The sequence below is a fragment of the Eurytemora carolleeae genome, unplaced genomic scaffold (genome assembly GCF_000591075.1).
Source record: "Eurytemora carolleeae unplaced genomic scaffold, Eaff_2.0 scaffold1119, whole genome shotgun sequence".
NCBI classification, from domain to species: Eukaryota; Metazoa; Arthropoda; class Copepoda; order Calanoida; family Temoridae; genus Eurytemora; species Eurytemora carolleeae.
Window position 1 is genome coordinate 63,948 of NW_019397298.1, and position 24,866 is coordinate 88,813.

Sequence of the window (24,866 nt, forward strand, 5' to 3'; positions counted from 1 at the left end):
TTCATGAAGTTTAACAGTAAACATAAAAAGCTGAGGGATAATTTGACAGATCACGACTTTATTGATTTGCCTCTAGATATGAGAGTTGCAAAGATGTCTGACAGCCTGAGACGGAAATACTCAATTCCAAACCTGAACAGACGAGCCCGGAGCGAGTCTCCATATGCAAAGTGTTCCACCATACATCCAGAGGAATTTATTTCCTTTCAGAGGAAAAGATCCACGTCCTGTGGCTTCAACTCCGATAGCTCTGATATCTCTCCGACCGCCGGAGGCCGGAAGTACTATAATAAAGATTCTGTTGAGTTTGCGGAGAAGGTTGGAAACATTCCCAAACCAAGGATGGTTAATCAAGAGGTTAACACGGACCCTGAGCATGAATCTAAACCTAAACTTGAGATGAAAGAGAGAAGCAGTAACACGGATCCTGCTCCTAAATCACCTCCCACACCTAGAAAAGTCCATCATGGTACAAACACACTTAAGATAAGATCAATACCAAAAGCAACGTCAACGGAGATGAAAATGGGTGAGATGATATCAAAAGATGAGATGGAGTTAAAGATTAAAGAAGTGATGTTCAAAACTGAGGAAGAGATTATGAGTTGTCCGTTGCTTCAAAAAGCTCTACAAAAAGTGGAAGAAGAAGCAGTAAATGGTCCCCCGCCCAGCAAGGATATATCAGAAAAGGCTTGTCAAGTCGGGATGGAAAACCTAAGACCGTTCGTAATTGATGTTGGATTACAGTGCAAGCTGGGCAATGATTATAGGGCAGTAGACAAGGTTGATTCTTGGTGTCAAATTACTCCCAAACCAGTTGAAAGTTATGATGTTGCTTGTGGATTTTCAGAGGTTGAGAGGATGGGTCTTTTGAGAACAATTGGCGTTGGAGATTTCCAGATAATAGAGGATCCAAAAGAGCCTTCTAAGTATAGAACAGTGGGCGTATGCACTGAGAAATGGGTTGAGATCATCCGAGCTTCTAAACAGACAGACACTGAAGATTTTGCATTTAAAGACACTGAGTCACCTAGAGTGGCAGATATGGTGTTTGAACCTGTAGAATTGCCGGAACGGGTGAACCAGCGTTTGTCAAGCCTGACTGCTCCATGTCTAAGAAAATCTTCATCCCCCAGCGTGTCCCGAAGGTCATCAACTAACTCTGATAGAGGAGGATCAAGGAAACCTTCGGCTCTCACAACCCCGCCCAAGATTGAGCTGAAAACAAAGGGTACAATGACAGATGCTCAACCAAAATCAAAAACGAAAGATGTCAAGGTTGGAGATTCCTTGCTCACAAAATCTGTGTCAACATCAGCAATGATATTGCCTCTGGTGAAAAACGCCCTCCATCTACCACCTGGAAGTCCTATTTCCACACCAGACCTAGAAAATCCAGCTGTGTCCTTAAATCTTTGTGATAAATGTGAGAAGGACATTCATAATGTTGCTGAAGGGATAATATCAGGACCAGCTCCAACAACTCCAAGCATAGCCCCTCCATCTTCTGATATGCCCTGGCTCTCCAAGATTCCCCGACCTATTGAGGATTCAGAAGCTAAGAAAGTGAAAGCCGCCAGCTCTACATCAAACCTTTCTGTAATGAACAGATCGTTGAGCCCTGGCATGCAAAGGTCTAAATCAAACCTGGAACCAGTCTACATGCAACGATCTAAATCCAATCTTGAGCCCAGTAACAGAAAATTAGTCTCCATATCAGGAACTAGCACACCGCCACCTGTTCGTAGAAATATGGGAACCCCTCCACCTCATCCTAATCTTCAATCAGGGGGGAGCAAACGAGCTCCATCCCCTTTAACAAGGTCATCAACTCCAAACCTGAATTCAAGCTCGGAGAAGAAGAGTCTAATCCCCAAATTTTCTCCCTCTTTGAGTAAAAAGATGATAGAATCTTCAGAAAAATCTTCTATTCCTTCATCTCCCACTACAGAAGTACGGTCATTTATTCCTCGTGTTGTAACCCCTCCTGCACTAAGGAAGATGTTTCCTACCTGCAAATCTGATAAACTTTCTAACCCTGACAGAGATGTGATAAGGAAGAAAACTATTGACAAATCTAACACAGGGGTTGGAAATATGGAGTTAGATAAGGGTGCTGAGAAATCCTCAAGACCCTTCAACCGTCAGATGACAAGATCAATTGATGAGGTGCTATTTGAAGATTCAGGAGAAGAAACAGAAACTATTGATGATACTCCAGAAAAGAAACTATCCGACTCCTTTCCCCTCCCTGGTTCAGCTCTTTTTGCACCAATAGATGAAAACAGGAAAAAGGCAGAACCCTCCAAGGAAATGATGTCAGCCTTGAAAGTTCTACACGATTCTATATCACGAGGGGCATCCAGGTCAAACGCCCAGGTCACCAACGCTGTCAATATCATTCAACAAGAGTGGTTTAAATCTTCCTCTACTAAAACATCTAATCCTCTAGATGTAGATGATTATCTTGATACTATTGAAGATATGTCCAAGGAACTGCTGGACAGAGTTGTGAATCTTGTAGATGTAAATGGAAACACTGCCCTCCACTATTCTGTTTCACATGGAAACTTTGATGTAGTTTCTGTTCTTCTTGATTCTAAGGTTGCAAACCCTAACATATTAAACAAGGCTGGATACACTTGCTGTATGCTTATATCCCTTGCAACAATCAGCAGTGAAACTCACCGAGCTGTTGTTCGTCGGCTCTTCTTGTTAGCTGATGTCAACATGCGAGCTAGCCAACATGGGCAAACAGCAATGATGCTAGCGGTAAGTCATGGACGTTTGGACATGGTTACTCTTCTACAAGAAGCCGGAGCAGATATTAACATAAGAGATGAAGATGGTAGTACAGCACTTATGTGCGCTGCAGAGCATGGTCATGTTGACATAGTCAAACTCTTCCTTCAGCATCCAGATATAAACCTCAGCGCGACAGATAATGATGGGCTAACCGCTTTGTCCGTTGCTATGGAAGCAGGCCACCGGGACATAGGTGTCTTGTTGTACGCCAATATGTCCTTTTCCAGGGGAACCAGCCCACATTCATCATTGAGGATGAAAAGAACACCCTCCAGGAACTCTACAGCAACCCCTGGATCTTTATCCGGGATAACTTCATCATCTCCCATCCCTCCCACTCCACCAATCCGCTCACGTAGAAATTCATCCAATTGATCATTCTTGCACTCAACACTATACAGTGCGTTTTAGTGAAAATCTAAAATTAATATTTTAGAGAATTGTTATTAATGAGATTTTGTTTTAGTCCTGAATGTGCACGTTTACTAATATACAAAAATATGCACTATGATAATATTAATCAATGGGAAATTCATCAATTCTAAAAATATTTTATAAGAAATAAAAAAGTGATGAAAAAGTTAAGAAATGCTGATACACTGTAACTAACAAAATGCACACCTGCGTTTAAAAAGCTTTGTTTAAATCGTAAAAAATAAAATCTTTATGAATGTATTCAATAAATGATTAACAAACTTTTATTTTTTAAAATATAAATCTTTATTCGAAATGTAATTTTAGTGGATTTTATAGTTAAGTTTTTAAAGGAACTTTTTTGTTAATTTTTTTTGGCTATCCTTATAAAATGAGGGCATGCCTAATTAACAACGGTACCCTTAAAACCTTCATCTGATCAATAATTCTAATGAAAACATCGATTTACCCCAAAATGATAGAAATTTTGAAACATTGTATTTGCCAATGTAGTAGCATAAAATTTCTTCCATATCAATTCTTTTGAAAAATCATCAAATATTATTAAATTTTCACTTATTAATGCATTTTAGCGCAGTTGAAGTTTCATGTATATATTGACACTGAAACTGGGATTCAAAAAGTCGACTTTAAGTCAAGTTTATGAACCCAGATTTTAACCAGTTGCTGACTTGGTAAAAACTGGGATTCAAAAAGTCGAGTTTAAGTCTAATTTATGCACCCAGATTTCACCCAGTTGGTGACTGGAGTTCAAGTGTGAAGTTTAAGTCCAGTTTAAGTGGAGTTTTGAAATCAAAGTTTTTACCCTGACTTGGTAAAAACTGGGATTCAAAAAGTTGAGTTAAAGTCGAGTTTAGCATCCATAGTAATTGAATGAGATATCTTAAATCAAGATCCCTTAATCTGATTATTCAATGTACACACTTTTGATTTTCTTCTTTTAATCCTCTTTTTGGATATTCTATTATATAAAGTTACGTTTGATAACAATTACAGATACAATGCTATATCGATTGGAATGTTATCCAATTGAATTAAATTTAAAAACAGTATCACTATAATTTACAAAGTGGTTCAAAATTGTTTTATTAAAAATGTCGCTTTATTTCACATACATGAGATAGGGTTGCTCAAAAAAGATGAGACTTCTGAGACCACTGTATGATCTCTTACATTCTTATTTTTTTCTGAATTTACAAACTTACTTTATCTTTGTCTCATTATTAGGTAAATATGCTTTAGGCAGAAGAAAATAAATTAACCTTGAAACAGTCTAAACGTAATTTCAAGCGATACTGCATTTACAGAGTGTAAACATGTCCTATACATTAGGTTGTTAATCGTTTTTGAAAACGATCGTTTTTTGTTTCGTCTTCAAAAACGATCGTTTGTTTTTGGAAGAAAACGATCTTTTTAAAAACGACCCACTCGTTTTGAACTTTTTGAAAACGATTAGAGATCGTTTTTGAAAACGATCGTTTTTATTAAAACGATTTGCGACCGTTTTTATACGATTGTTTTTTTTAAAAAAAACGATCCTTTTTGAAAAAACGATCGTTTTTGAAAAAAAATTTTATTGACAATTATGTTAACGATCGTTAACGAAGGGTCGTCGTTAACGATCATCAACGAAGGGTTGGCGTTAACTGCGATAATTAACGAAACGACGAACGTTATCAAAACGGTCGTTTTTGGAAAACAATTACATGCAACTTTATTGAATGTCGTCTTTCATGAAGTTTAACAGTTGTGGGGGAGTTAAAACTCCTTGATATTTTCTTAAAACTACTCACTGGTCGGTTTCCTCTCTTCATTAACAATCGTTATCGAACCGATCGTTTTGAAAAAAAATATTTTTAAAAACGAACTTTTAAAAAAAACGATTGTTTTTAAAAATGATCATTTCGTTTTCGATTTTTCGTCGTCGTTATCATAACGAAACAATCGTTTTTCTGAAAAATGAAAACGTTAACATCCCTATCTATGCACAACGGTACCTTTAAAAGTTTTGTATGACCGATCAAGAAAACATGAGAATAAAAATTGGTTATTTCAATTGCAGTTTTACTAAATATGTGACTTAAAGGTCTCTGCTTCAGAAAAAATAAAGGAAATTTGAGGAAATTTAGGTAAATTTATAATGGAAGATAACTTTATACAAATTAAATTGTATGATGTTATTCCCCGATTTTTGCTGTTCATTTGAGTGAAGAAAATAAAAGGTCGTCTTCCTCAAACCAGCTGTTTTTTAACAAATCTTCTTTAGACTAATCTTCCTTGAACCAGTTCTTTTTTAACAAATCTTCTTAAACAGAGTCTTCTTGAAACTAGTCTTCTTTAAACTATTTCTCCATAAACAAATTCTCTTTAAACAAATACGTTTTAAACTAATCTTTTTTAAACTAATCATCTTACAAATCTTCTTTAAAATGACTTATTTAAATTCATCTTCTTCAGACTATTTATCTTGAAACTAAACCTCTTGAAACTGTTCTTCTTTAAACTAACCTTCCTTAAATTAATCTTCTTTAAATTAAACTTCATTAAACTATTTAAACCAATCTTCTTTAATCTTATTTTTATGAAATTAATCTTCTTTAAACTTACTTTCTTTAAACTAATCTTCTTTTAACTAATCATTTTTATACTAATCTTCTTTAAACAAATCTTCTTTAAACTAATCTTCTTTAAACTAATCTTCTTTAAACTAATCTTCTTTAAACTAATCCTCTTCAAACTAATCCTCTTAAACTAATCATTTTTATACTAATCTTCTTTAAACAAATCTTCTTTAAACTAATCTTCCTTAAACTGATCTTCTTTAAATTAAAGTTCATTAAACTATTTAAACCAATCTTCTTTAATATTATTTTTAAGAAATTAATCTTCTTTAAACTTACTTTCTTTAAACTAATCTTATTTTAACTAATCATTTTTTTACTAATCTTCTTTAAACTAATCTTCTTTAAACTAAGCTTCTTTAAACTAATCTTCTTTAAACTAATCTTCCTTAAACTATTTAAACGAACCTTCTTTAATCTAATTTTTTAAAAACTAATCATCTTTAACCTAATCTTCTTTCAAAATCATCTCTTAAAGAATCTCCTTTAAACTAATCTTTTTTAAACTTATCATCTAACAAATCTTCTTTAAAAAGACTTATTTAAATTCATCTTCTTCAGACTATTTATCTTGAAACTAATCCTCTTGAAACTGTTCTTCTTTAAACTAATCCTCTTTAAACTGATCTTCCTTAAACTAATCTTCTTTAAATTAAACTTCATTAAACTATTTAAACCAATCTTCTTTAATCTTATTTTTTTGAAATTATTCTTCTTTGAACTTACTTTCTTTAAACTAATCTTCTTTTAACTAATCATTTTTAAACTAATCTTCTTTAAACTAATCTTCTTTAAACTAATTTTCTTTAAACTAATCTTCTTTAAACAAATCCTCTTCAAACTAATCCTCTTTAAACAAATCCTCTTAAACTAATCTTTTTTAAACTAATCTTCTTAAAACTAATCTTCTTTAAACAAATCTTCTTTAAAGTAGACTTATTTAAATCAATCTTCTTTAAACTATTCTTCTTTAAACAAATCTTCTTTAAACAAATCTTCTTTAAACTAATCTTCCTTAAACTAATCTTCTTTAAACTAATCTTCTTTAAACTAATCTTCTTTAAACTATTTAAACCAATCTTCTTTAATCTTATTTTTATGAAATTATCTTCTTTAAACTAATCTTCTTTAAACTAATCTTCTTTAAACTAATCTACTTTAAATTAATCTTCTTTAAACTAATCTTCTTTAAACTAATCTTCCTTAAACTAATCTTCTTTAAACTAATCTACTTTAAACTAATCTTCTTTAAACTAATCTTCTTAAACAGACCAAGTACTTTGTTTTCTGATTAATTTATTATTTGAGTCTAACAGTCGTTCTCCTATTCCATAGTACTATTGTCTCAATGTACAAAATGTGATTCGGTAAAAAAAATAAGAAAAGCAAAATTTCTTGAATCCTTTATTGGTTTCTTTACGGGAATACACATTACAAAATTTACAATGGTAGGTAGTAGGTACACATTTAAACATAGATTTATGACATAAAAAAGTTTTCAAGGATTTTAAACAATCTTTATAAATGGAAATGTTGTTTCCTATATAGACAAAGTCATTTTGGTTTGGGAATTTTTAGAAATATATAAAAATAAACCTTGTCTTTACAATGTAAAACAAAATGCTGACATTGTAAAGTATTCTTAGTACATTCTGTGTACAAACAAACATGGAGAAAAAAATCTAAACATTTTTGGAGTCTAATTAATTTTTGAAATTGATTATTTTTAAAATTGTTTATTTTTTTAATTCAAAGAAATGTAACTAACAGTGTTTCATTTTTTACCAGGACTGAGCACTTTTAAACTTAATCTAATTCGCTCGGAACACTTGGATAAGTAAATCGAACAGACAGACTTCCCGTTTTTTCCCATTCGTTAAGCGATTTGGATTTAGACTTTTAACAGTATTAAGGGTGGATATATACCAAGTATTCGATATACTGTCTTCAAAGTCATAAATAAATTATTGGTTAGAAATCCCCCACAGCTCAACCCGCCTTATTCTGTTGAAAACATGTCGGGTTAACCACATTCTGGGTACACTAGACAGGCCGGTACGGTAAAGACTAGACCGTGCAATTTAAATCAACAACTGAACGACCATTGCCCTCATTCTGTTCTTTATTGTTAGATCCTTTTAATGAATGGTTTATTTCGTTCAGTGACGCCGATAGGAAGATTGACGTTTTTGTCTTTCGTTTTCATTCATATGCCGAACCTTGCCCATCCCTATTATTAAAAAGTTATATTATTGGAATGCTTTATCAACTTGTATTTTCTAATCAATATTTCAACAGGAGAAGGCTCTTTAAATTGAACTAAATAAATATTTACAGAAAAATTCAGATTACCCATTTATACAGATGTAGCAAAATATTGGTATATATTAAAAAAAACGTTTTTCAAACAATGTTCTACGTTCATGTTGACTTTTACAAAATTTAATTCCATTCCTAAAATTATCAAGAGTCATTGCAGTTATTTTAGAAAACGTTACACAAAACTTTCAACACTGATGGAAAAAGACCATTTTAAGTCATATTCAAAATAGATCTTAATTTTTAGGAATGTTTAGCTGACGTTTAATCCACACATGGAAGAGAGCAATGACGCATAATTGGCTGTGTACGGATCTGGATAAACCAATCGCATGCCAGTATTTCCTGGCAGTCCACCAGGGGCAGTCATGGTCAACGGAACTCCTTGAAGTGTGGTGGCTGCAGTTAGAGGATACACCTTAAACAAAATATTCAGTTAATATCAGGGTCTGTGTGTACAGGAAATTTTCTAGGGGGGCGGGCTGTGCACCTAAAGCCCCCCCCCCCCTATTGTATGCCACTCTGATTGATTCCCATTTCTAGCTCATGTAAGCATTTAAAGCATAAAAAAAACAAAAATGAAATGCAGAAAATGAATAGACTATAATTGGAAAATCTAATTAATATAATGTAAATAGGACTAACAGATAGGGCTGGGCACGTTCCTGGTGGAACGACGTTCTTTCCTAAGAACGAACGGAACAATCAAGAATGATCCCATCGTTCCGAAAAAAAACGAACGCTTAGAACGCGTTCTTAAAAATATTGGAACGATTAGTAAAAGAACTGAACAGAATGGAACAGGAATTGCTTGAAAGGAACGGTTAAAATTGTTAACACGTTCTTATTATCAAGACCTTGTTCTAAGTTGGGAACGCATTTTAAATCAGGAATGTGAAAGCTTATTCTTTTAACTCTAAATTTAAAATATATAATTTAAAGTAATATTTACGGCCATGAGGAACTTTTTATTAAAAAATCGTAATTATTTTACTTTTTAACCAACTCTTTTCTATAAAACTTTTGTCTTGGATGGAATTGTTAGTTACTAAGAACGGAATGGGAATGGAAACGTTCTTGATTAAGAACAGAACAAGAGGGATGCAACCATTCTTCAACTGAGAACGCCAAGAATGGGAAGACTGTTATTCTACTCAGAATGGAACGGAACGGAACGAGAACGGAACGATAAAAAAAGAGGAGCGAGAATGGAACGATTTAGCTGAAGGCCCTCGTTCTAGAACAGAACGGAACGATTTTAAAAAGTCAGACTGTGCCCTGCCCTAATAATAGATTAAATAGAAATCGTTTTGTATTCTGACATTAAACCAACCAGTAGCAAATTATTCGTTTGAAGTCTACCAAATAAATTTTTATTCTAATAACCTGAGGAATAGAGGCTGGATTAAAGCTGCTAATATTACAGAGGTACTCAGGACTAATCCTCAGACATGCCAACACAAACTGAGCAGCCTCTAGTCTGGCCTCTTCTGGAGTTGGTTTCAGGTTATATGTTTGGAATACGTTGTGAGGATGTTGAAACGGGTAGTTTGGTATAGTCACCTGAAAAATATTGCTGATCAAAAAACCTTTCTTTGAAACCTTTATAATGTCATGGCTGAGATAATATTTGATTTTTTTCGTGATCAGCTTGAATACAAATTCAAGCTGACCATGTTCTGAATTTAACTGGCTAATATGAAGAATTTTCATTTGGGAAGAAACCTCTTTCAACATTTTTGTTGTCGCACATGGTTTCATATCTAATTGACTTATATGGTACATGTGCCTTGTCAATGTCATGGCTTGAGCTTTGGGAATATAAGATTCATAAGAGTGCACAGTAAACTGGAAGACTGTTTCTTACCTTGTATATATACATTTTCATGGCCCCCTCCCCTGGAACAGTAACAGATAGAGAGTAAATGGGTTCCCCCCAACGATTACTATGACAAATATCCAGAAGTATGTCTGGAGCAGATCTGAAAAAGATTAGGTTATTATAAGTGAGCTTGATAATACCGTTTCCTAGAGAAGTTCGAATGACCAGATTTAAAAATAGCAAGAAGAATTCAACATTGTATGAACATAGTTGACTCACTTTTAAAAGCAGATTTAAGTGGATTTAAGAAAAGTTGCTGTTTTGATTCCAACAAAAGTGAAGGATCCAAAATCTTTCACAGAGATGGTACTGAAGGACTATGATAAGTATAACATTTTTCTATAATGATGTCCTGAAAAATATGGGAATTAGGTTTTAAATCACAAAGAGTGTATTAAATCATAAAGTAAACAAGTATTTCTGAATGAAATTTCCAAAATGTGGTATGCCTTCTATATGTATTTTCAGATAATTAAATAATAATGATATTTTACCTGAAATAAGTGAAATTATTCTGGAAAGGAGTTATTTGCTTCACTTGTATTTGATTCCCAGATGTTAGGGAACAGTATCTCTGAACAAGCTGCTTGGATGGAGCAGTGCCTGGTGCGCCAAGACCTCGAATACCCGCTGCTCCACGCTTTCGTGGCGATAGCGCTTGAACCAATCCATTCTCTCCATCAATTACTTCACTGCCAAGGGTGAATGCCTTAGTGAGAGTTTTCCTTGTGTTGTAAAGCTTTTTATCCACAGGTTTGCTCCAGAGTACCTCTACAAGTGTTCCATCAATTTGAAGGTTTTCACAACTTGACAGGGCTTGTTCTGCAGATTTACGAGTGGAGAAGTGAACGAAAGCAAAATCCTTTGTTTTTTTCACACGCTCCACATCATTGTTTCCTTTTCTATTGAACAGGTTTCGAATGGTGTCCTCTGTAGTTTCAAGAAGGAGGTTTCTAACAAAGAGTATTTTTACATTTGACATTGTTTCTTCGTCAACCTCATGCTCAGGCTCAGCCCAGTCAACCTGACCAAGCTCCTGTCCACAAATACTCACAGAACCTAAAAATAATTTTTTTTTTGAATGTTACTTTTCTGTTTTGTTGGCATTCATTTAAACTTTCAGCGGTTTGTTTATATTTTGGAAGATCAATTCGGATGTTCGGCTTATTTTTCAAAATAAAATAAAGTGAAATGAGCATGATTTTTTTATTTTAATTTAAATCAGAAATCTCCAACGGAATTTTTTTTATTTGTAAACGTCACATCACTTAAGATTGTGTACTTAACATTTATGATTAAATGTTGTATATATATATATCCTTTCTGGAAGTTACAAATTACAAAATTACAACATTTCTAACAAAAGGAAGAATGAACAATAACTTTTGTTTTATTGGTTTATTTTTCTGTATAAGAAAAAAATATTGATAGTAAATAAAAAAATTGATCAATAAGAGGCTAAAACTTTTGGTTGGGATAGCGCTTTTTGTTGATTCTAATTCAAATGACAAAGTTTAATACTGGTGATCTCGGCATATTCCATCCAGAGTATAGCAGAAATTATTAAATGAAACCTCCAGGTAAATAGTAATAGACATTTTTTATTCAAATTTATATTGGAAAAAAAATTTACATTCAGGAAAACTAACATATGATTTTTTTCGGTTTTTTCTTTTGCTGGTTTAATTGTTAAAAGTATCAGTTCGAAAGTTTTGCTTTGTTTTTTCTAAAAACGAAAGTTAAAACAAAATTAATGCCCAACCCTGGAACCGACTGAGCGCATTATGAACAACTCTGTATTTTTAGAAAAACAACATCTAGTTAAGATAAAAATGTTTAACTCTTACCTTGGGTGAGTTTTCTTCTTGCCATAGCTGCAGACTTGTGAGAATCATATTCTACAAACATATAGCCTCGAGACTTAGTCTTATCAGCCTGACTGGGATACAGGATAATATTGAGGACACCAGCAGTCAGCCTCTCCATTTCTTTCCTGAAATATGCCATTTTGAAAATATGTTGAAAATATTTTTTTAAATAATTTAAATAATTTTAAGTGACACTTTTCAGTTTCTGATTCCGACAATGCCATTTTAATATTTGTTTAAGTGAATGAAACATCTTTTATTCTATCTTCAGATTTTAATTTTCTTGTTGTTGACAAACTATGCGCCAGGTAGTTGATAAATTGAACTACTTTCAAATAGAAAAATGACGATATCTTCCAAATTGCTAGTCCGATGCATTATTCAATGGTTTGGTTGTAAATCAGTCATGATCAGCGCTTTTTATGCTGAAAGTTACGTTGAAAGTGTACCTCGCGTAATTTTAAATTCTAAACTTTTTAAGCTATTCATTTTCTTTCCTTTTTCTGTCAATAGTTTTAAATTTTCAAAAAACATCATTTTACCTAATCTCTTCAGTAGATTTACTTTTAGGTATTCCGTTTACCCAAAGTCTGCGGTTGTCAACAGACTTAGTTACAACTAGATACCTAGACAAGTTACAAAGTTACAACAAAATTTATTTCAATTTTTAAGTATTTAAATAGATTTAAAACAAGTATTGATTGGTAATTTAACCATTTTTTCGTTTTATAAAACTTTTTTTGTGCCATTAAATTTAAATTTTTGAGTCTACCAACTTGCAATTCTTAAAATTCTTTATGCCTTAAATATTTGAAACTTGAAAATGGGGGGGGGGNTATTATTATTATTATTATTATTATTATTATTATTATTATTATTATTATTATTATTATTATTATTATTATTATTATTATTATCATGATTATTGTTATTATTATATTAATTAACACTAACATAGTGAGAACCAGAAAACTCTGGAGTAGGAAGATGACTTTAATACTCTATGTATGAGTTTGAACAGACCTATGAACATCATGACACCCTGTAATTGTGCAGTAGAAACAGGACCATTTCTCTAAATAACTTGAATTTCAAGCTATTCATAAAACTATTTGCTTTGAAAAACCATTAAATACATTACTTTAATGTCGCCTTCTTTTCCACAGTTTTCTGGTAATCACTGTTTTACTTTTTTCATTATTATTATTTGCATATTTATTATTTATCTACTAATGTTAAACTATTTCAAACTCAGACATTGAATATTTCCTACTATTTATCACAATTAATATTATTATTAAATCATTAATAGTGACACATAATTTTTTTAAAATTATTTTTAAGATAAAGGAATTTTCTTAAGATAAGAGAAATATTGTCTGATAAGGGTAACAATGTGAACAATGAATAATGTTAGCAAAAAATCCGTGCTTTTTACAGTCACATGTCCGATTCACAACGATACTTGTCATACAAATGTTTATAAATACAAATGTGCAAACTGCAAATTGAGTTATAAACGTCTAGAATCGGATATATGTGTCACTCATATAAATGTAAGGTCACATGTAATAATGGGCACAGTCCCTTTAATTTAAAGATATTTTACCTCTGCTGAGAAATATCTGATGTATGCGTAACCTCTGTTAAGTCCAAGACCTGTTGGTTCCATCATTAACCTGATAATCAGCATTTATATAATTAGGAACTAGTTGAACTTTAAGAGACATATTTAAATCACTTATTTTTTAATTGATCCGGCTACAACAGAGGTGGTCCAAATCGATATGCGCAGTTCAGCCGCTTTTCGCTGTTTATAAAATCTGATCCCAATGGAATTTTTTTTAAATATTTAATTATGGGAGGAGGAAAAAGTATATTAAAAGTATGGTCCTGCATTTCCTGCAATTCATTGCATAACATGTATAAAAATAATAATAATTATAACAATAATAATATATACTAACAATAATAATGACCATAATAATAATAATAATAATAATAATGATGATAATAATAATAACAACAATAATTATGCTCAAAAAATTTTCTTGTTCCTTATTTTTAGGGCTTGGTAACAAAACTTTAACACTTGGGTTTCAACTTCATAGATTTTTAAATAAATTGGTTTTTATAAGAACTATTTATTATAAAAAATGATTTACCTAAGATCTCTAAGTTTTCCAATCTTACTGAAAATATTCACCAGATCTTTTTCCTAAATATTTAGAAAATTAATCAAATTAAAAATGTTCATTTTGTCTTTAAAGTTGATTTCACTTTTATTTCCTTTATTGAACTTTCCGTTATTAAAAAAAATTAACCGAATACTTCAAGTAAAAGATTAAAAGAAAGATTAAGTTGGTACAGTGGTAGGCGATTATATCAATATAATGAAGACGACTTTCTATTTTAATTTTGACTTATTTCAAGCTTTTATTTCAGCATGAATACACAAAATCATGGAAACAAAGAGAAGCTGTCAATTTATTAGCTTTTGTTTAATTACTTGTAAATTTGTAATTCGAAGAAAGCTCGTTAAGAATTAAGACTAAAACTGGGGTATTTTAGGGGGTCATGTGGGGGATTGTTCTGTCACAATACTCATCTTAAAATGCATTTGTCTTGTGCTTCATGATGAGAATGGACAAAATGAATATATTCTGATAATCTTTTCATTTACGAACATTGTATCAATTGTAGATAGCATTGGTTTATAATTTTCGGTCGAGATTCTTAACTAAAACATAACACTTCTCTCAAAAAAAATATTTTAAGTGGCCAAGCCATATTCGACATGAAAAATACCTTCCCCTAATACCCCCCCCCCGGATTTTTAAAAAGCCTATGAGTGACAATTTAAAAAAGATTGGCCTCGAAGAAAAGAATTTGCACACAATAATTTTAACATTAAAATGGGATGATCAAGGTTTTAAAAAAAATTGTTTGTTTTTCTGTTTTTAATAAAATTTATATTTTACATTTTTCTTACTAGGTTTTGAAGAAAAAAAAATTTATTTCTGTAAATTAAATTTTGGCTAATTCTAATAATTAGCCCAAATAAAAAGATTAAAAGAAACTAAAAAATTGCCTCAAAACAAACAAAGGCATATTTCTTGCCTGAACATCTCTTGGTATACGGGTAACATACACTTCACACCCTTTGTCAGGACTAGAGCATTGCTCAACCTAGAATATAAACATTAATAAATTAATAATTTTCCCATAACTCATGGCCATAACTAAACTTTTCTAATATGAACGGAAATTACCCAATTTGCAACAGTACCCTTCAAACCTTTGTCTGATTAATAGTGTAAAAGATGTCGTCGTTTTTAATTTGAAAACTGTTTAATTCTGAAAATTTACTCCCTTACTTCGGAGCAGAAATGCGACGGTCACTTTGTAAAAAAAACGATAAAAAAATTTAAAAAGATTATGAAAGTCTCACGCATTCTTTACAAGGCAGTTTTAAATCGGAAATGCAACTTTATAAATGTAACATAGCCGCGGGAACGTTAGTGTTGGATGCTCTCATAATCCTAATCGCTTGGTTCCGATATCCACAGCACTTTTAATTTGATGATCAATATTTAATCTCTTCTTTTCAGTTTTCACTACTAGGGTACAAATACGCTGTGGATATCGAATAAAGATTACATTAATCTGCAGATTAACAAAAGATTTATCGTTCAACATACGATGAACCTAATATTTATCGGGAAGGAATATTTCAGGATTTCAGGGATAATTAGACCAAGTTCAGGGATAAATAGACCAATTTCAGGGATAATTAGACAAATTGCAGGGTTAATTAGACCAATTTCAGGGATAATTAGACCAATTGCAGGAATAATTAGACCGATTGCAGGGATAATTAGACCAATTGCAGGGATAATTAGACCGATTTCAGGGATAATTAGACCAATTTCAAGGATAATTAGACCAATTGCAGGGATAATTAGACCAATTGCAGGGATAATTAGACCAATTGCAGTTATAGTATAGTTACAATTGATACATATAATTTTTTTGGCGAAAATTTTCGTAAAATAGTGAAAAATTGAATTTGCATCCTTCATTCTGACAAACACATTTTTCAAACTTAATCTAGGTGACAGAAATTACACCAGAATGCTAAATCTTTTATATTTAGCTTAATTTGGTGTTGCTCAGCTCCCAAACTGGTCCTGCTTATTGTATTGGTAACTTTAAGTCGTATGCATTCAAGCATCTGTATCAATTGTAATTACAATAAAACTCTGCCCACGGAAATTTTTTTTTTACAGTGTATGCATAAGCATACATGAGACGTTTTTTTTTACAGTGCATACATATGTGCATACATTTACTTGTTAAGCGTATAAAACGGTACAATTTAGAAATTAGTATGCTTTAAAATAACGATTTTTTAATGTTAAATCCTCTTTTACACTTGATCTTCGTTAGTAAAAATTCAATTAAAAATATGGGAAGTTTTATTTGTATAAAAAGCATTTCTACAGTCGTTTACCTGTATTTTTTCCTTGCTGTAAATCTCCATATTATTAAGAATAAAAGTATAAAATCAAAATGAATCACAAAAACCCAAATCAAAGAAATCAGGGAAAAGCTATTTGATGATAAAATATTCGGTCACTAACACCCCCCCCTCCACTTTTAACACAAATATGATATTATTTACTTTTAGAAGTTTTCACTCCAATTATTTTGTATAATGCACGATAAACTAAATATCTATTTTTTATGTGCTAATGTTTTTTCTCGTTATAATATATATTCCTAAATATCTTCACTTTTTAGCCTTTATTAATTAGGTTAAAGTAGAAAAAAATCGTTCACTGGGCAAAAATTGATGGCTTCGTGACTTTTAAATTATGACATAACTATAAGTCAATTATAGAATGAAAATACACCTTTACATTAAATTAGGTCTAAAGAGTGGGCTCATGCACTGAATATGAAACCATCTGAATCGTCGTGAATATGGAACCATCTGAATCGCTGTAAATATGGAATGAAACCAACAATTAATTAAAAAACAAAAAGAATATAAAATACAGAAAAAATTTATCGGAAAAAAATTGGTTTCATCTAAAGCACCGTGTTTTCAATTTTCAATTAAAAATTTAGTTTTTAATTTGTTAGAACAAAATTGAATTTTATTTAAAATGAAAATTACATTATATTTACCATTTGGCTAAACATTGTAATTGTATTGCTAAGTTTTGATGGATTTACACCATACTATTATTAATATGAGAGAAATGAAAAATTTAATAAATGATCAAATATTAGTTTAAACTTTTCAGAAAATTAAACTTTTTATGAAATATCCAGAACTTAATTAAACAAGAGTATCCACACAGAATGAGATTTTTTTACATGATTTTTTTTAAATAGACTTCCAGGGTGCTTCGCGTCCAATTCACATAGAAACAATTTAAGCAGCTATTTTTCATCGAAAATCAAATTTTGCGGATTTTTCTGTTAAAGTTTGCAATTATAAATGTCGAGATTTTTTAGGTCTTAGGGTGCAATTCAATTTTTTTTGTTTTCCAACTTACACATGCCCATCACTTTAGGCTCAAAGCGCACAGATGCCTTTAAAGAGAATTTTCACATTTTTAGTTTTCTTTGAATACAAATTTAGTTTTTTGAAAATTTTGCATATATTTTTGCATATTTAAATTCGCCATGGTAAGGGCTTTTCACAAATGTATAATTTATCATATTTCGCACAATTTTCTTATTATTCTTAATAATAACTAAATATGTATTTTTTATACAGGCCCTGAATCTGATCGTAATTTTTAAGGACTTTTAAATTGGAAAGATTTTAATTTTAATTTAATTTTCTGACTTTTTCTAAATACCCGAAGCCCTCACTCTAGGGCTTTAAAACTGGGCTTTTATGCTAACTGCCTGTGTCTCAGGCACACTGCCTTAATTACTTCTTTTTCCTGTAACAAAATAAATCTTTATTTTGACCCACTTTCAGTTGTCAGATTTTGATAATTTTTAGATTTTTAGAAAGCCTTTGACATAAAAAAATGGATTGAACAAGTTTTGCAAAGAATTGTTTGCATGTTTTTTGCATAAAACCTGTCAAAAGAAATTTGCACATTTTTACTTTTTCTTAATTACACATCAGGTTATTTTTTTGCAAACATTTTTACTATATTACTGGATTTTCCAAGAAACATTTCCCCCTCCCCTCCCCTCAGTGTATCCTGGTTTTCAAGTATCCCTGCCAGGATAGGGTTAAACAATATGTAATAGGTAATAAAATTACCGACAATGAAAGTTTTTGCAGTGCAAATATAATTTGCATTAACAAATAATACAACCAGGAAGAGACTGTTCATGGTATAAAAGTGATATTTAGCTTTACAAAGTTTTATCTTTTAGAATTCTTTCGTATCCTATCCTTGACTGATTTCCCTTAAAGTTTAAATGGGAACTCAGTTAAACCTAGGAAATGTTTTTAGTTTGGTTTCAAAGTTTTATGGTTGTTGAGTTTACTTTTAGTGGGAAAACTTAGTTTCAAGGCATAGCTGGGTTCCCAAGATAGTTTAAAAATTAACTGGATCAAGAGGTTTTCAAAGAAAATGTATCAAAAATTTTAAAAGTTTTTCTCTTTTTCTCTCTTTTAGAGCTAGGCAACATTAAGTGTGTCTCGCTTTTTTGATCGTTAATCGTTAAACTTGAACAGTTGAGAACAGTGAACAGTTTCTCTATTAATAACAATAAAATAACTATAAAATAAATCATAAAGTTTTAAACTTTATTTGTTGACTTTCTGAACGGAAGGCCTATCCAAGGGTAGTTTTGAGCAGTTTAATTTATGCCACTGAAAACTCTGGTTCATTTTAAGTACAAGGTTTACTTTAAGCCTATAGGCAGCTAGATGATGTAGTACAGTACACAATACATGTACGCAGTCACGCTAAAGGGCAGAACAGTACAAAGTAAATCACAGTGTGCCCTTGAACTCCCAGTTGTATTTAGAATATTTTCAGAAACAATGAGGTTTAAGAGCTTTTTGCTGCTTTACCTAGGAGAGAACAAATTGTTTGATATATTTTCTTGTTATTTAAAAATTTAACTTAATTTGCTTTTTGCTTTTAAGGCTTTCACAAGTCAAAATTGTTTTGATTTAGATATTGTGGTTGGACTGCACCATGGAGTTAAATCAATCAAATCAAACCTAAGTACCACAATTTTTTTCCTTTAAAATTTAATCAAATTTTTCAGAATTCTTAGTTTTAAATAACAAATTCTTTTATTGTTTATATTTATATAGAGGAGTGCTAATTTTATGTTGGATTTTATATATCATATATTTTATATCTGTGTACCGTATTTCTGAAGCAAAACTGTACAAGAGGAGTACTGTACAAGCCCAAACACTGATTTTATGTATCATATATTTATAATTCATGTACTGTTTAGTTGGAGTAACTATGTACAAGAGAAGTACTATACAAGCCCAAACCCTGGGTTTATGTATATCTAGATGTGCTGCGGATATGCTATGTGACCGTCTTGATTATCAGGTTTTAAACTATGGGTCAATTTATTTCTGCAAATTAAGCCTAATTCAAAGATGAAAGAATGGATTTAATGTACTTTCCAAAGGCTTTTTCCTATGCGACAACTTCCCAAGAGTACTTTCCCAAGTGAAGTGACAACTTCCCAAATGTGCAATTTCCCAAACAGCAACTTCTCAAGTCAGTCCTCGGCCCATCCAATACAGCCTGCAGCGCATCAGAGGGCCTAACTTTGTGAAATTGCCTCTTTAGAAATTGTTCATTTGGGAAGTTGCCACTTGGGAAATTGTCAATTGGGAAGTCGCCCTGGGGCCGACATCATAGAATGCAGCAAAAAGAAAGGAACTTGAAGAGTTACCTCAGCAAATAGAACTGATTGAAAAACTAGTTTGAACCAACTATTTAAAAATTAAGGAACTTGAAGAGTTACCTCAGCAAATAGAACTGGATTGAAAAACTAGTTTTAACCAACTATTTAAAAATTAAGGAACTTGAAGAGTTACCTCAGCCAATAGAACTGGATTGAAAAACTAGTTTGAACCAACTATTTAAAAATTAAGGAACTTGAAGAGTTACCTCAGCAAATAGAACTGGATTGAAAAACTAGTTTGAACCAACTATTTAAAAATTAAGGAACTTGAAGAGTTACCTCAGCAAATAGAACTGGATTGAAAAACTAGTTTGAACCATGCTATTTAAAAATTAAGGATCTTGAAGAGTTACCTCAGCAAATAGAACTGGATTGAAAAACTAGTTTGAACCAACTATTTAAAAATTAAGGAACTTGAAGAGTTACCTCAGCAAATAGAACTGGATTGAAAAACTAGTTTGAACCAAATTTTAAAAAAATCCCAAATTTTATGGCCGACGTTATCCAAAATATATACTATAAGTCCTATATACCAATTCTGAACTGCCATGAAAATACGAAAATTTTGTTATCCAAGTTTTTTTACAGTATGAACTTTTCATTAACTTCAATGTTTTTACGATGCCATGAAAAAAAAAATTCTTTTTTTTCAGAACAATGAGTGCACTCTTGGTCAAAAATATCGTAAGTTTTAATATTTGCCGAAGCACGACAAAGAAACTATGATTTTATATTTTTCGTAATTTAAAATGTTTTTCTTAAATTCAATATTTCAAACAAAATGAGATTAAAAAACAATCGTCGAAATAATTTCTAAAATAACTTTATCTAAATTTCAGCTTCGCCAGATTTTTCCACTCCCCTAGTTGACGTTACTGAAATGTGGGAGATGGTCTACTCTAAGGGTAAATAAAGGGTGTCCCAGTAAACATGACAACTAAAGGGACTGTAAGCGTATATTTTCAAATGACCTTCCATTTAAAGAGAAACATTCTCAATTCACAACGGTACCCTTTGAACCTCTGACTGATCAAGGATGAGGGACTTTTCCTTATTATTCTATAGAAACGCTTGTAATTGTTAAACACTATGTTGGCTGTTTTATATTTAAGAAATATGAATATTCACATTCCAGGTTTTGGACATAAAAAATTCTAGATTTTCCAGGAATTCAGATTCTCAGATTTCAGCCTATACCCCCTTTCAATTTACCTTTACAGTCCCTCTAAGAAGGAATTTTTTTGATTTATCTAGACTTTTGTTTTCTGAATATTTGAAGTGCAGCATTAAAGTATTTTTATCAATTTCTAATTTTGACAGATGCATTAATCTTTTTTTAGAGCACGCTGCAGGGATAAAAGCTAAGATTGCTCTACAGGAAAATCAAAACTTAATACAAAGTTGAACATTTATAAAGATATAATCAAAAAAGTTTAAGTTTAATATAATATTTTATATACTTAAAAATAAAATAGATATATAAAAAATATTACAAAAATATTTTGAAATTAACCTTAAAGGTTGAAAAATTAAAAAAATATTAAAATGAATTCCAATAACACAAAAAAGGATGCATTTTTCAAATCAGCTTTTTCTGTTGCTTTAGTTGGGATTTGATGCAATATTACTGAAGACCGCCTAACTTTCTTGCATAAAATGAGCTCGTTTAACAACATACTAGGTACACTAGACGGGTTGGTACGAGTAAACGCTAAAATATTCAATTCTTAGGATCATGCAAAGATCAAGCTTATGTGGGTACACTAGACGGACTGGTACGAGTAAACGATAAAATTGTCAATTCTTAGGATCATGCAAAGATCAAGCTTATGTGGGAGTAACTTATTGTAAGAGCGCAAAAAATATTTCATAAACATTTTTTTAAAATTTAATATCGACAACCTGAATATTGGTGTAATATTCTAACAAATTCTCAAGTATTGTTTAATGAGCAGAAACAAGTGTGTTTAACCACAGATGGAAGAAGATGTATTTTCCCCTTTACTTTTAATCGCAAGGTGATTATTCAAATAAATTTGAAAATATAAGGTGTTTAAAACTAATGTATATAAAAACCAGGTTAAGATAAAAAAATATCGTACATGCACAATATTTTTGGAACTTTTCAGGCAAAAATTCGGTTCGCAGTGCTTGAAACAAGCTGAAATATTGTACACGAAAATTGTGATTTAAAAAATGTTTTGTCATGAACTTCTTTTAGACTTATACTTTCTGTTCACTTGATAATGCTGCTAACCTACAGGAAAACCGTCCTTGGTGTTCAACACAAACCGATCAACAGGCATTGTCAGAAATGGTTTTAATTTTTTTCTCTCCAAATTTCAAATGAGAAGTTGTTGTAATTTCATGTAACCCTACATTTATAAATAGTCATACTCGATTATAAAGCTTAGGTACCCTTCAGACCCTTATCTGATCAATGATATGTAGGATATTGTCGTTTTTCTACCTAGAAAAGTGTTAAATTCTCACAAGTTGCCTTCGAGAGAACCCACTAAAAAATCAAAATTGTTCTACAAAGGAGTTGAGTCTTTGCCACAAACTCTAATTTTCTAATTCATATATCTTTCCAGTGCAATGTCATTGACTTTAGATATTTCTAGCTATGAATTATGCTAGATCAAATATTCTAAGTTTAAAAATGTAGAAAGTTAAGATTTCCAGGTTCCAAAGATAAAGGGTTAGTAAATTTGAGCTTGTGGCAAAAACTGAATTCCATAAAGAGGAAATGGAAATATTAATTATTAATGATCAGACAAAGCTGAACGCTGTCCTTGAGATTCTTCAAAAACATGGTCGCTAAAAATGACGACAATAGTAGATTAAGGATTGGTTAAAATTTGCATTCTTTTTCTTAAATGTATTTATGCCAATGATAATTAGGGCAATCATATAGGCAACATAGGTGCATGGGGATACTGTGAAAGGTTAGATTTTATTTAAGAATGTGAGATCTCCGAATAATTTCCAACCAGGGGCATAGTCAGGTATTTGTCCAGGGGGGGCTTAACTTTTTTTATTCCATGAGGGGGCTCAGCAACCGTTGGGGCATAAAACCCCACTGAAATCCATAGATTTCACTGATCCAGGGGGCTGAGCCCCCATAGCCCCCCCCCTGCCTACGCCTCTGTTTCCAACAAACTATGCAATATATTTGGTCAAAGTTCAGACATGAAAATTTAGCCCGTTTTTATCAACACTTTCTTCTGTGAAACTCAATTGGAAAAAATCAGGTGGGATGATAGTTCTCTACCTGTGTGCTCAGCTAGCTGTACTGTACACTTACAACTGTTTACTAATATTGATATACTAAAGTTTAGGCCAGAATCAACTTATAAGAAACAAATGTGCAGTACGCTCTCGGTATAGTTGATAGCCAATACAATAAGTAAAGGATTGGCGTACATCATCACTCTATACACTATAACCTCGTTGGAAAAAATGTTCAAAGTTTTCTACTTCGTTTGACGTCTCATTTCCCGAAACTTTCGATGAAAAACTCATTTCAGAATTTTTTTTTAGTTTTTAATCGACAATTTTTCATTGTTTTCATCTCCTCAAATATCCAGAAAATTGTTATACAAGTTTTAGTTGAGATATGATTTGTACAAATTGTTTTAGAATGAGTTTTATTAAAGAAAGTGCTGATAATATATTTTATCATCTCTGGAATTTCACCTAACTTTAAAATACAGAACACTATCATCGATTTGTTTTAATTAGCTTTATCGACAGACGGAGAGTCCTGTATTGTGGAGCAAATCATTTTTAAAGGGAAAAAAGTAATTATTCCTCACTCACTGCCAACAGATATATGATAAAAGGGTTCAAACTTACGTAATATTACTTTTACGACTTTCTGACCTCGTAGCTCTATTTATTTTATTTTTAAATTGTTCAGCTGTAATGTAATCAAAATTGTTTTCTTATTAACAGCTGTTTATAAGAGGGAGTTATTATTGAAAACATATATTATTTCAATCTTACAAGGAAATTACTTTAGTTTGACGTAAAATTAATCAATTTTCTGCTTTTACTTGTTCCTATAACTTAACCTTGGAGAAAACATATAATATTTCAATCTTACATGGAATTTACTTTAGTTTGACGTGAAATTAAACAATTTTCTGCTTTTACTTGTTCCTATCACTTAACCTTGGAGAAAAAAAATAATTGATATTTATTTAGCCCCTGTCCTCTTGGATAATGGACTCTAATGGACGGAATTCAACAACAGACCTGACTCCTCTCCTCGTTCAAGGGAGGAGTTTTAATTTTAATAAAAATTATGTCAGAAGTTAATTCAAACCATAATTAAAACTTTCTTTTTAAAATATTTATCTACACCATAGATGTGAGATGTGACTAACTAACACAGAACTAACACCGTTTTTTTATGTGCTTAATATAAAATGTGTTTTCAATATTCATCAATTTTATTAAAATAAATCTCATTATCAAAACATTGAGTTTAAACATATTCGATTATCTTTTATTCAAACGTCAAAGGCTTGTAATATGTATACACCTAAATCTGGGAAGCGTCAAAGAAACGAAAAAAGCTCCATCAACAGACGAAGTTGACTTGGAACACGTCACTAATTGCTAGACAGACATTAATGTCATGAAAGCTGAAATTTAGATTGGTAATATTGGAAAAAAAAGTCATTTAAACCTGTCTAGAGTCTATACAGACAAGTTGTACTTCGGCATTGTTAGTTTAACATGGGAAGAATGAAAAACAACAATGCCCCCTCACAAAAAAAATAAGGAAAACAAAAAGTTCCGTTCATTTTCCAAAAAGTTTCTTACAGAAATTTTTCCAACCTTAGAATTCAGTGCTGAAACACTTGAGATATAAAATTGAGAATTCTAGAAAAAAAATGAACTGAGTGGGAAAGTATATTTCAAGTGGCACTTATCATCAATGATCTTTTAAGCCGAAAATTTAAATATTGTTCAATATCTTCGTCAAAGTTTTAAAGGATAAAC

At 31.6% G+C, this 24,866-nt stretch overlaps 3 protein-coding genes across 3 annotated transcripts in view; 2 read left to right on the forward strand and 1 right to left on the reverse strand.

Annotated features, from left to right (window-relative positions):
• Nucleotides 1–3,504, forward strand: part of LOC111713347 (uncharacterized) — a 6,345-nt gene extending 2,841 nt beyond the window's left edge. The window contains exon 2 of the mRNA XM_023488200.1: nt 77–3,504. Within this exon, the coding sequence (XP_023343968.1) occupies nt 77–3,180 (3,104 nt within the window). The 3' untranslated portion in view covers nt 3,181–3,504. The remainder of the gene's footprint in view (nt 1–76) is intronic.
• Nucleotides 3,505–7,251: 3,747 nt separating this feature from the next.
• Nucleotides 7,252–16,538, reverse strand: LOC111713348 (APOBEC1 complementation factor). The gene is made up of 11 exons (XM_023488201.1): nt 16,444–16,538; nt 15,051–15,119; nt 14,096–14,148; nt 13,540–13,609; nt 12,885–12,904; nt 12,473–12,556; nt 11,910–12,055; nt 10,557–11,121; nt 10,048–10,162; nt 9,567–9,743; nt 7,252–8,598 (listed from the first exon to the last, which is right to left on the reverse strand). Exons 1-11 carry the CDS (start codon nt 16,471–16,473, stop codon nt 8,434–8,436), a joined length of 1,494 nt encoding a protein of 497 aa, XP_023343969.1. The 5' UTR covers nt 16,474–16,538; the 3' UTR covers nt 7,252–8,433.
• Nucleotides 16,539–18,932: 2,394 nt separating this feature from the next.
• LOC111713351 (uncharacterized) lies at nt 18,933–24,326 on the forward strand. Its single transcript, XM_023488203.1, has 10 exons — nt 18,933–18,991; nt 19,094–19,144; nt 19,386–19,489; nt 20,507–20,537; nt 20,693–20,758; nt 21,194–21,231; nt 21,809–21,871; nt 22,075–22,155; nt 22,758–22,801; nt 24,063–24,326. The coding sequence occupies exons 1-10, from the start codon at nt 18,958–18,960 to the stop codon at nt 24,079–24,081; spliced, it is 531 nt and encodes a 176-aa protein (XP_023343971.1). The 5' UTR covers nt 18,933–18,957; the 3' UTR covers nt 24,082–24,326.
• Nucleotides 24,327–24,866: the final 540 nt, after the last annotated feature.